The sequence below is a fragment of the Cyclopterus lumpus genome, chromosome 22 (genome assembly GCF_009769545.1).
Source record: "Cyclopterus lumpus isolate fCycLum1 chromosome 22, fCycLum1.pri, whole genome shotgun sequence".
In the NCBI taxonomy this organism is placed as follows: domain Eukaryota; kingdom Metazoa; phylum Chordata; class Actinopteri; order Perciformes; family Cyclopteridae; genus Cyclopterus; species Cyclopterus lumpus.
In genome coordinates this window covers 9,563,860-9,577,130 of record NC_046987.1, presented here as the reverse complement: position 1 = coordinate 9,577,130, position 13,271 = coordinate 9,563,860, and the positions used below count along the sequence as shown (strand labels likewise).

General features: G+C 42.3%; 1 protein-coding gene across 1 annotated transcript in view; it reads right to left on the bottom strand.

The window, feature by feature from the left end:
- LOC117751452 (ryanodine receptor 3-like) overlaps positions 1–7,413 on the bottom strand; it is a 95,578-nt gene extending 88,165 nt beyond the window's left edge. The window contains 1 exon segment of the mRNA XM_034563314.1: positions 7,318–7,413. Coding sequence (XP_034419205.1) covers positions 7,318–7,365 — 48 coding nt within the window. The 5' untranslated portion in view covers positions 7,366–7,413.
- Between the last annotated feature and the right edge of the window lie 5,858 nt (positions 7,414–13,271).

The window sequence follows — 13,271 nt, the reverse complement described above, 5'->3', positions numbered from 1 at the left end:
TGTCGTTTCTAGCGTGGTGCAACACAGAGGTTGTTAAAGACGTACGAATATTTTTCTGTTAGTGAACATGATGACTTATGTTTGTGGCAGAGCGTAGGCGGAAGTAGAATAGTTTGTAACTTAACACTGGCTAGCTAGTTTTGGTGGCTTGTTTTTTTTAAATAGTGGCTAAATAAAGAAAATATGAGTTTTTCTCAATGTGTACAGTCAGTCCCCCTCTGGGACCGCTAGTGTTACTTGAGAAAGTTAACATGAACCAACACGACCATATTAGCTGTCCCATACGCCGCTGGTACACCAGGAGGAGAGCAGACGGGAGATCCAGAAAGTACGACTAGCGAGCTAACTTGTCCATCTTTAGAGCTGGCTAGTTGGCTCGCTATAGTTTTGGAGCTCCTGACGACTCTCGTCCTGGCAAAGTAGTCTGCTAGTGGTGAGGGGTGAGCAGAGGGACCGTTAGACCCAGGGCAGCCGCTGGCCACCAGCCCACTGTTGGGCTAATTTTTTGTAACCAGTGTAACGTTAGCATGAAAGCATGGGGGTTAGCCAACTAGCCAGCTCTCTAAATACATAAAATGTTAACAACTTGATCATTGGCCCACACACTCAATGTAGAAATACACATTGTAATTGTCAGATAAGTGACAACTTTGTTTGTATAATGTTCTGTAACCAGTGTTACAGTTTGGCGGAATTAGCAAAAGTGGCCAGCCGTTCGTAGCGTTATAATTTTGGTATCGTGACAACCCTAACAGCAAGATGATATTTTCAATGTGTAACTTTAACCCACTTCTGATTTGTAAATCTAACACCATGACGTAATGATGATGATGGCTGAGAACAGGTCTATTAAACATTTCAGAAGACTGTCAAGGTTTGTCTCAAGACTCAGCAAACTAAACTTAACACTTAACTTTCTGCTACAAAAAGTGGGCCTCAACGGCAGCAGATTGCAACAGTAAACACTCCTTTAAATGGTCTATTAAGGGCACAGTGGGGACACAGAACATTGGACATAATTACGGCAGATACCAGAGCTGCTTTATGTGGGAGGAGGATGATTCACAAGCACGGCCAAATGTAGTGAGCGTTTTAATGATTTTTATCCATGGTAAAAAACTGACACTGTTTCCGTGGAAACAAGTCTGTCGGTTCCACACATGGGGAAATCCTAAAATGTTCCAGTTGCACATCATTCACGGTCACGTAAGAAAGGTACGTTCTCAGGAATTGAACTAATAGATAGTTCCTTTTGGTTTGGTGAAAACTATGTAAGGCCCTAATAATTCTTACATGTACATAAACATTTAATTATGTTCATTTGAGTTCCATCTCCAGATCTCCATCACATTTGAGTCTGTCCACATTAGAATACATATTCCCAGAAAGCTGTACAATATTCTCTCTACAGATTTTAACCTTTTAAATGAACCAAACTTTTCTGGCCATCCTTTCTCAAATTAGAATCGAGGAGGCAATTCTTTGAATTGTTTTGGGTAAAATGGCAGTGACAACTTGGAAGAGGACATAGTTGATGTGGAGCAGCATATATCACTGTGTAGATACTATAATGATTGAGAAATATCCATATATAAACTGAGAGTCTGACAACACCGGTAAACTCACCTACAGATGCAAGCCCACCATATTTCTTCTTGTCTTGATTCGGAAGAATCACTAGAAGCAAAGCCTTCCTCCGAGTAGCATCTGTGTTTTCTTCTTATTGTAGCCTACTTCTGCCACACAATATTTTTTTTTTTTTTAAACTGAAAGGAGTTGTCCCGACATTTTGGGTAAATATTAGTACTTGCATTTTTGCTGAGAGTTGGATGTGAAGAGGGAAAGGTGAGAAAAAACACACCAGTAAAAATAGGTTTAGGACACATATGTTCTACAACCAGTGACTAATGGACAACTTTTTGGAGTACAACGTATTCAGAAATAAAGCCTGGTATGTGTGAGCCAAAATTAACTGCCAAGAAGAAATGGCAAAGTGAAGCGGAGATGCAGAGATGGCCCTGCTAGCTATGGAGGAGGCAACAGCTACCAACAGACTAACAGCGGCTGGTGGTGGTGGTGTGACACATGCACACACATGAAAAGCTTTGAACCACACAGCCGTAGTGCTAATGCACTGCAGGATACATATAGCTAATTGGCTAACACAGAAAGTGTATGGTGCTCAACATGTCTTTCAAACATTAATTAGGGTAATGTGACATTACACAGACCAAAACAACTGGATTTCCTGCGGCCACGGGACCCGAGGTCTAGATACTCTTTCAATATCCTCCATTGAAGAGCAGCCCTCTTTGAAAGTAACAGGAGTGGTGTGCAACAATGTTATGTTTGCATATTTTCTCTATGCTGTCAGTCGACCTTGCAGGATTAATTACACGTCATTGTTGTTGGTCCAAAGCAGCCAACCGCGGATATCAGGAGGTGGCCGGAGCACAAAAGAAGTTACAGACAACCAAAAGGGCTGTGACTCATCGACATCAGCGCTCTTTGTAAACATAAGTAAAAAAATCATTATACCTCTGATTAAAGTGAACGGTGCAAGGGAGGGATTGGTCTGTGTACAATAGCTATTGTGTCCCTGGTGTGAATAACAATTAAACGTGTTACACACAAAGGGAAATCAATCGGCGGGTGTTATTTATTTCAATGAAATAGGGAACATATTTGTCAACACATTTCACTTGTCAGGAAGCCTTTCTTAATGCAATTTTATGACTTACATGACTGTTGATGAGGCGTGATAGTTTGTTCGACATAGATTTGCACATAATTTTGAAACATAGTAAAATGACATGTAGTACAAATCAAATGTATCAAGGCTTGCCACCTACTGATTCTATAGTTGCAAACATGTTGGAGGTCTACAACCAAAGAGAAAAGAACAACAGGGTCTTCTTTGGGAAGAAGCTTCTTATACCGCCTATTAAATATTCATCCTCTGAAACACCAGATCAATCAGGCCTGCTTACTGCATGCCACTGACATTACTGAGGAAATTTCTTCATTTGGTGGCACGATCAATATCTCATTACAGCAGCTTTACACTGTGTCTCTGGGCATGTCTGCTGGCTTAATTCCCTCTACATCACAGGCCTATCTTATCTGTCCATCTTCATCACGCAACACAGAGACTCAGCCTGCTGCTAAACAACACTTCCACACTGAACCTTACACACACTTTACTTTTCTGCAAGTTGAGCTGTTGAATGAGTCTCAGGTTTTGTTACTGGGCGATATGAAGGAAATCCATTCTGCAGTAGAGATATAGAAGTATATGTGCAGTGCAGAAAAGGAGTATGTACTTGATCAATACCATGCATGACTTATACATTATATAACTTTTCATTCCGAGTAGTTTTAAATGAAAATAAACACTTTAGATGAATTATATTTCACCCTTGCACAAGACGATATGTCAACAATAAATACATTGTATACAAGTAACAGCTTGTAAAAACATGTGGAAAAAACAACAGACAAGACAATATTCTCTTTCACAATTTGCATGAAAATAAATTATTTCTGAGTGAATCTCTGCGCTCAAATCTGCACCATTCTGCTCAGAAAGCATTTTGGTTACTAACGAAACTGAGCTATTACTTTTTTAATTCAACCATGAAATAACAGCAGACCTCATCATAATAACATTAAAGCTCTTCTCCTTAGTGTCAAGTACAATGTGATGATGTGCTGAACTGAATTCCCATCAGTGGGAATCATTTCATGGTGATCTCTAATAATTATACAAAGGGCAAGTGATAGAGGAGCCAAATATGAAGCAAGTTAGGCGTACTTGTAGCGCTAAAATATGCACAAACAAGTATCAATTTATTATATTTATATATATCATTTTTTAGGTAATATTATGTGTGTTTTTTTTAGAATTGTGATGAAAACACAGTAATAATCTGGAAACCTGTTCTTTACAGTCTCTGCTTAAGTGATGTGATCCAACTAAAGACAGTGTACAGTTTTATAAGAAAGAAAGTATATATTTTACTGCACACATACACATATTCAAATAGTACACATAACATGCAAAGACACAAATGATCACTGTGGATATGAGAAGCATAAGAGCCACAAGGAGACGAGAGATAAAAGATAAAAGCAGGAAAAAGTGAAATGCAAGATATGTTCAATGGCAAAAAAATAGCAAAAAAGAGCAACAGCAACAAAATAACAAGAAAGAGTTTCCCAGCAGGGTGTTCACAGAGCCATAAGTGGGTGAGGAGGCAGCCAGCTCTGGCACTGGTGTCACAGACATGGTACAAAACCAAAATGAACACTTTACCGCTTTGCGGTCTTATGTATTTACTCTGATGTCATCGCCTGGATGCAAACTGAGACCAGTGCCTTCACATAAACAAGCCAAACGCTGCCACAGTGCATTAGTCACAGCCCTAGTCTGGCCTTTTCAAAGTATACTCCCACTCGAACTGCTAATAGATCACCAGAATCTGATATTCGCCTTGCAGGGATACTCACAACAGAGAAACTGCACGAGTGTGCCCGTGCAGCTTCTCACTGCATGCTGTACCATGTTTTTACTAATGAGTGGCCTTCATTCAGGATGGTTATACAGATTAAAACAAACAACAACAAAAACCTGCTCTCTACTCTCCACCTGCTCAAATGACAATGCACAGTAGGCAAGCAATTTATTTAGAAAACTACTAATGAGCAGCCTAATATTTTATTCACTAAATTGCTTGTTACAAAGTCAGTGCTGCTCGAGCTTGTGCATCTGAGGACGTATCCAATTTCCAAACAGAACGAATAAAGATCCTGTAGAATATGCAGCCTTATTAAAGTGTTGCCGCGGCCCCCTTGCCCCCTCTGACATTAAACAGCAGTTTGGGGCAAGCATTTCTCTGACACTCCTGGCTCATAATCAGCACAGTTCCTCTTCCTGTAACATCAAATTACCCATGGCTGACATACCCTCACTCTTTCTCTCTCTTCCCTTCCTTTCCTCCCACTGAGTTGGCAGTATAGGCAGCGGTCCGGCAGGGGTACTTTGTGTTACCACTCGAGGGAAATTACTTTGTGCTGTTGGAAGAAAAGGGCAGTTTGTGAACTGCTTTATCAAGCTCCTTGACTCCAATAACAAGCAACATTTGGATGCCAGCAAGAAATATATAGCTTTCACACATCCTCACAGCCACTTAGTGACACCTATGTAAAAGCAAGTATAGACTGTGTATGCAGTATGCTTTTGAATATAGGCATATGTGCATCCAATCAAGCATTTGTTTCTGCAGGACTGATTTTATTCATGTACTATGGATAAATGTATGTCTCTGTTTATACAGTCTGTGTCTGTGTCTGCTCCTCTACACTCAGTAGTTCAGCTGTGCCTTGCTGGGACTGATGAATAATTTCTGCTCTGTGCTCTGCTGTGGCACGTCTGGTGCAGCCTGACTGCACCACACAGCTACAGCTCCGCATTTGCATTCAACACACACACACACACACACACATACATACACACACACACACACACACACACACACACACACACACATACTGTCACACTCGTGAACACCAAGCTGGCTCACTGCACCCCCATCACAACACCATCCAGCCTGTCAGCTGCTTCCCTGTGTGGACGAATGCAACAAGCTGCCGCTAAGCCCTTTTTAAAGCAACAGCAGTTTCCTTTAGTCAATGTCATCTGAATTGTTCTCCCCGGGTTACATCTGGGGGGAAATGCTCCCTGTGAATCCAACAAATTGGACCAGAACAGCCAAGCAATGAGAAACAATTAAATCCACAACTCTCATGAAGCTTGTTCATGAAAACTCCTAATTGTGAATTGTTGGCATTTACATATAAGCCCAGAAATGAGGAGTAGTGGTGCTGAAATGTCAGCTCTATATAGGAGTGGCAGGCAAGCTGATGTGGTGACCTCTATGTGCTGTGGTTAAAAGGTTGGGGTACAAATAAGGAGGAGGTATCACCTTTTTCTGAGTGAAAGAAAGGTACATTTAAAAGATCAATGTCAGGCCTGGGGATAGGTAAGCCTTTCTGTGGCAAAACACTGCCTTAGTCAAGCATCCATCACTTACTGTATGCTTTGTTTCCATAACCTAAAGGTAGTGGTATGGATCTGCATTGTGTCTGCTTACATGACACTGGTATTTAAGAGATTATTGGAACACATTGTGTTTGGAAATGTCAACAAACAATACCCAGGTTACAATAATTTGCATTAAAAACCAGAACACCGGTCTCCGTTTACCTCAAAGTACAGCAGGTTGCGCATCTGTGAGCAGCTTAATAAAAGGGAAACCACAAACAGCAGTGCCAGCAATATGTGCAACCAAACACCTCCTACTGTCTCGGGGTCTTTCTGGAAGACCTCCAGCGTTCTGCTCCTTCATCCGTCCGAGACGAGTGGGTATTTTCAGACATGATATGCCTGTCAATGCATTTCACCATAGATGAGCAGATTATTATGTCCTGGTCTATCTTTGTCAACAGTGGAAAGTGTCCCTCTTTGTACAACTAATATATTTTCACTGTAGTATAATACTTATTGTAAGTCGCTTTGGATAAAAGCGTCAGCTAAATGACATGTAATGTAATGTAATAATACGAAAGCAAATAAGAGCAAATAGTCTACAGCCTGTTTATTCCTGACTTGCAGCTTCTTTTTATGACCATACGGTCTGTCTACACTGGCTTTATTTCAATAAATAAGACAGCATTAGAAACCTGGCTCTGATGCAGCGATACCATATTTATTACAAAATGTTGTCCTGGGTTCATTTACGTATAGACTGCTGCACAGGAACCCTGGGGTGAATCTGTACAGGAGGCTACATTTGAAAGTATTACAATAGAGCTTGCTACAGCATACGAGATGTAAGTGAGTCTTGAAGAACAACCCATTTGATTCAGTGTTGATTAATGACTTATTAAGTGTCTGTGCTACTGTCAACCTGTCACATTGTAGAGCACTGAGGCTACAACGGCGCAGCCAGGTGCATATGCAAGTTTCACATGGGGCGTACAGCGCTGTCAACTTCTTGAGACGGAGACTGCAGGAAAAGACAATAGGTGTCAGTGAGCGATGCGCAAAACAACAGCGCACTATCACCGCCTCAAACATCTGCAAGAAGACAGAGGGTTACCGGAGGCTATAGGATGCAATAACGTGCGGGAGGAAAGCCGGGTGTCAATGCACGCGACAGTAATAATCAAACACGCGGAGGTTCCGTGAAGAAAAGAGCAACACGCATATATATCCACAGCTGCGCCTCGAGTACGAGGGAAAGGAAATGTACTTACAGTTCGGAGGAACTGGATTTCATCCTCTCCTTCTCCACCTTCAGCCATGGCCGCAAAGGAGCCTGTTCAGACTCGGGAAGCCTCCGCTGGCTCCTCTCTCCTATCGATACTAGCATATAGCTAATCCACGGTGCATACAGCGGGGGACACTACCGCAGCATCTGTCACTCAAGCCCCTGTGCTCAAGCCCCGCTCACAGCCCGGAGGAGGAGGAGGAGGAGGAGGAGGAGGAGTGCGTGTCGGGGCGACTCGGGGACGGCGTCGCGGGGCGACGGGGAGAAGCCACGTCGTGTAGCCGAGAGACGGCAGCGGGGTCTTTTATCTTCGACGTCACCGGCGGGCCGTGTTAGGTTAATACAACCTGCGAGAGCGCGAGTATTCAAACAAAGAGCATTAAACGCGTTGAAATGGTCCACTGCCTCACAGGTATCTCGTCAGTAGTTCGTCCCCCTGCCGCCTCATCACCAAGCTCCGGATTCACAGGAAACATGCTAAGGAGTGGAGAGGAAACCGACAGCGGGATTTCGAGGATGCAGGAAATTCATGGGAGCTGTGATTTCCCAGTGCCGGTCCATATCAGCACCATGGTCAGCGCCCGTTACTGTTAAGGGTCTTCTGTACGTGCACGTGTAGCTTAGCATTAGTGTCTATTTCTACATAGACAGTGTGTTATAAGCACTGTTGAAGTGGAAAAAGGCAGAGGGGCAAACATCCTCCAATATCAACACCAACCTACAATAGCTACAATTACAAATCACATTTGTTTGACCTTAAAACATAATATATAATATAAGGTGTTTGCTGTGATGTAGCTGATATTTACCATTATTATTTATACAAGATTCTACATTATGCGGGAAATATATATATATATATATATATATATATATATATATATATATATATATATATATACATATACACACACACGATGTCTGAGAGAACTGAGATTCAGTGGGTTTCTCTTAATTTCATGAAAAGAGCCTGATAAGCCGTAGAGCACATCCCAGGCTGCAAAACTGACTTTTAAACTATTTAAAACGTTAGGTTTGGACCAATAGCCATTCAATTATTTAACATAAAATTACATTAAACTCAATTAAAAAAATATGAATGCAATGTAAATTCTTTTAACTGTTTTCTGTGGACTAAATATAAGGGGTAACAGTGATCGGTCTGGCCTCACCGTTAAATACAAAATGACCCTCAGCCTTGCCATAATGAAGCCTACATGCTCATCTCTACAACTACGTTAAATATACACCAGTTATTATGCGATGCCGCCCCCTAGTGTCGACACTTTGGCAGGACACCTGCTCGTTCCCTTCTCTCCTGCCTTGCCGATATCAGGCAGACGTCAATTTAAATACGGTCGACTCTAACTCAGTGGAGTGGGCGGATTAAAAGCTCTGGACCCAGACAAACTCTCACCCACAGTTAAATCGTTTGCTCCTCCTCCTCCATTTATTTTTTTGTGATAAAATGTGTATTCATTTTCTAGATATGCATTAAGAGTGACAGTGAAGAACAGGATATACATGGATATGTAGTGTGCATGTGCACACATATACATACATACATAATAATTACAAAGATAAAGGTATATATGTATACACATACCCACACCATACCATTTTCCAAAAAAGAGTTACATCTTTCCAAAACCAAAACATCTGCATGAAAGAGCCAAAGAGTTCTTCTGTACAAATGATACATATTGATGATTATTTTTTAATGAAAAAGCTTTTCCTAGGTGTATAATAGGTTTGATGTAAAAAAAAAGAAAAAAAAAAAGTAGATGCATCTGGTGATGCTGTTTTTTTGTAGATTCCAGTTATACCTTTCCAAATATAATTTCAGTCCAATAGCACATTCTCCGTCATGAGTTCGACATCTTTGGCCCAGACCTGTTCAATATGTAAAGGTCCATTTATGATTACACATGCTCTTCCTCCTCTCCTGTCTTTATTACTTTATTTACAAATGACCTCCTAATTGCATCAGATAAAGGACTCATCTCCGTACTGGTATTATTAGACCTTAGTGCTGCGTTCGACACCATTGATCATGACATCCTACAGAGACTGTATCAGTCGATTGGCATTTCAGGTACCGCACTAAGTTGGTTTAAATCGTATTTATCAGATCGATCTCAATTTGTATTTGTAAATGATGAAGCCTCAATAACCACCAACGTTAATTACGGAGTTCCACAAGGTTGTGTGCTTGGACGAATTCTATTTGCCTTATATATGCTTCCTTTGGGAAATATTATCAGGAAACACTCCATAAACTTTTATTGTTATGCAGATGATACTCAATTATATCTATCGATCAAACCAGAGGAGACCAACCAGCTCGTTAAAATTCAAGCATGTCTTAAAGACATAAAAACATGGCTGACCTGCAACTTCCTGATGTTAAACTAAGACAAAACTGAAGTTATTTTACTCGGCCCTGAACACCTCATAGATCAATTATCTGGTGATGTGGTTTCTGTAGATGGCATTTCCCTGGCATCCAACACCACTGTAAAGAATCTCGGTGTTATCTTTGATAGGGACTTGTCCTTTAACTCCCATCCATCCATCCATCCATTTTCAATACCGCTTATCCTCATTAGGGTCGCGGGGGCGCTGGAGCCTATCCCAGCTGACATAGGGCAAAGGCAGGGGACACCCTGGACAGGCCGCCAGTCCATCGAGGGCACATGTAGGGACATACAACCATTCACTCTCACATTCACACCTATGGGCAATTTAGAGATCAATTAACCTGCAGCATGTCTTTGGACTGTGGGAGGAAGCCGGAGAGCCCGGAGAGAACCCACACTGCCACGGGGAGAACATGCAAACTCCACACAGAAGGACCGCTCCGACCTTTAACTCCCACGTTAAGCAAATCTCAAGGACTGCATTTTTTTGTAACATTTAAAAAATCAGCCACATCTAGTCTCAAAAAGATGCAGAAAATCTGGTTCATGCATTTGTTACTTCTAGACTGGATTACTGCAACTCCTTATTATCAGGCTCCTCTAATAAGTCTCTTAAATCCCTCCAGTTGATCCAGAATGCTGCAGCTTGTGTACTCACACAAACTAAGAAAAGAGACCACATTACTCCTGTATTAGCTGCTCTGCATTGGCTCCCTGTAAAATCAAGAATCGCATTTAAAATTCTTCTCCTCACCTACAAAGCCTTGATTGGTGATGCACCATCATATCTTAAGGAGCTTGTAGTACCATATTGCCCCACTAGAGAGCTGCGCTCACTAAATGCGGGGCTACTCTTTAACTTCATCTTGATCATCTATGTCCTCATCATCATCAGCTGTACTTGCTTTGCTTATTTCTTGTTCACTCAAAGCACACATCCATTGTTCAGCTTCTTCTGAAAAATGTCTCAGAGTCATCATCTTTGGCTCCAACCAGTTATTAACATCTGCCTCTACTTCTTCTTCAGGCAGAATATCTGCTATTTGTCCACTGATCTTTTTAAGCTCACTGACAAGAGTGTTGGAATCCTGATCCATTAACTTTTGCACTTTTTGCAGATTGCCAGCATCACTCATTAAACTTTCAATTGTTTTTCTTTTTCCAGTTATCCGACCTAATACTCCTCTCCTGGTTCCAATGAGCCTGTGCAGCTTCTCCTCCAGTGCTTTCTCAGTTAACTTTCTGGTTCTCTTAGATTCCATTTGTTCAGCATTATTTATCTCCTTATTTTCAGCCATCATATTAATAAATCAATTCGCAAATTGCGTGCAAATGTTCAAAAAAGTAGTTCCACCTTTCTCATCAGACATGTGCATCACAACTTCTGAAACACGCAGGGACTTCAGTGGCTCTTAATGAGGTGCGCTGTCTGGTTTCATGAGAGTCCTTAACAAAGCAACACCCTGGATCATGTTAACATCAATCGTCATTAACGTCAGAGAAACGGACGGCCCATCTTCATAAGTCCGACCCCGTAAACGGTTCTCCGGTCCTTTCTTTACCTTGTCCGGCGTTTTCGTTCAGTCCAAAGATCCGTTCGTTAGGTTAAATCCACTTGTTAACTCAAGGGCGTAGGTTTGCATATGGTCCATGACCACGACCAAAGTGTTGGGAAAGACACAATTGTCCCCACCAATATTGTGGTATATTGGATCGAGCACTCGGTGCTCGATGGTGTTGGTCTGTGACGACGGACATGTAGCGTGTTTAGTCCGCTAGTAAAAGAGTGACTTGTACCGCATCCTCGTCTCCTCATTTGTGACTAACGGTGAGTTAGTTAACCCACGATTAGTACAGCTATAACAGTGTACTATACTAGTAGCATAAAGATACAACATGGTGTCAGAAGACGGAGTTACGGAATAATTCGAGGACGGTATTTTAGAAGTTAGCTTTAAAAATCAAAAAAAGTGCTACCACGTGCGAACATGGAGCAGTTCAAGCCGCCACCACCGCTGATACTTACCGGGAATATAGCTGAAAACTGGAGAAGATGGGAACAACGTTTCCATCTGTATATGACCGCTTCCGGTGCGTTGGATAAGGAAGAGACGGTTAAAATAGCCATTCTGCGCCACACTGTCGGCGAGGAGGCGCTGGAAGTGTACAACACACTTACCATCATCCCAGATGGAGACGACGTAACGATGGAGGAAGTTCTCCAAGCCTTCACGGAATACTGCAGCCCTCGAAAGAACGTGGTTTTCGAACGCCATCAAGTCAGCAGGAATATCGGTGGACAGGTTCATCACAGTGGACAGGTTCATCACAGAGCTACGCCAGAAGAGCAAAGACTGTGAGTTTGGCAGAAATGAAGATGACATGATTAGGGATAAATTAGTGTTTAGCATAAACGATATTCGTCTGAAGGAGAGACTGTTGCGTGATAATGAGCTCACTTTGCGCAGAGCGATGGACACATGCAGATCAGCAGAGCTCGCTAAGTCACAAATACAAGCGATGCAGACGTCACAGGTTGTCCAAGACACCTCAGTAGATGCTTTAAGGAAAGCAACAGGGCAAACGCGCACAGGCAACTGGAACGTGAGCAAAACAAGCAGCAAGAGGCATGTAACAACAACTGTCTGGAATAAATGTGGAAACAAGCATGAGCCTCGTCAATGCTACAGAGGTATGCAGAAGTCTTCACTGGATTAGGCGAGTTCCCCGGTGTTCATCACATACACATTGACCCCAGCATCACGCCTGTGATTCATGAATGCCGAAATGTGCCCCTCTCCATCATGGACCCACTGAGAGAGACACTCAAAGACTTACAGAACAGAAAAGTGATAACCCCTGTCAATGAACCGACAGAATGGGTGAACAGTCTTGTTGCCACAAAGAAAAAGAATGGCGCGCTAAGGGTATGTTTAGATCCTTGCAACCTGAACGAGGCAGTTAAGCGTCAGCACTATTCCATTCCTACACCGGAAGACATACGCAGCAGATTAGCAGGAAAATCCATCTTCTCCATCCTAGATGAGAAGGATGGATACTGGCAGATCAAGCTAGACGAGCCATCGTCTAAGCTATGCACCTTCAATACGCCGTGGGGCCGGTTCCGCTTCCTCAGACTCCCATTCGGGATCAGGTCTGCCAACGAAGTGTTCCAACAGAAGAACTCTGAGACCTTCGGCGACATCCCAGGTGTGTATGTCATAGCAGACGACATGATCATCGCAGCGTCATCGGAGAGGGAACATGATGACATCCTGCAGAAAGTGTTAGAGAGAGCAAAGACTGCACATGTGAAGTTTAACAAAGACAAGATCCAGTTCAAAATTGATACAGTAAAGTATATGGGACACATCATCACGGCAGCAGGACAAAGGGCTGACGACACAACGATCAAAGCAATTGTCAATATGCCAACCCCAGAAGACAAACAAAGTCTCTAACGTCTGCTGGGAATAACAAAATTCCTGGCGCAGTACATACCAAATGAAGCCTCACTCAC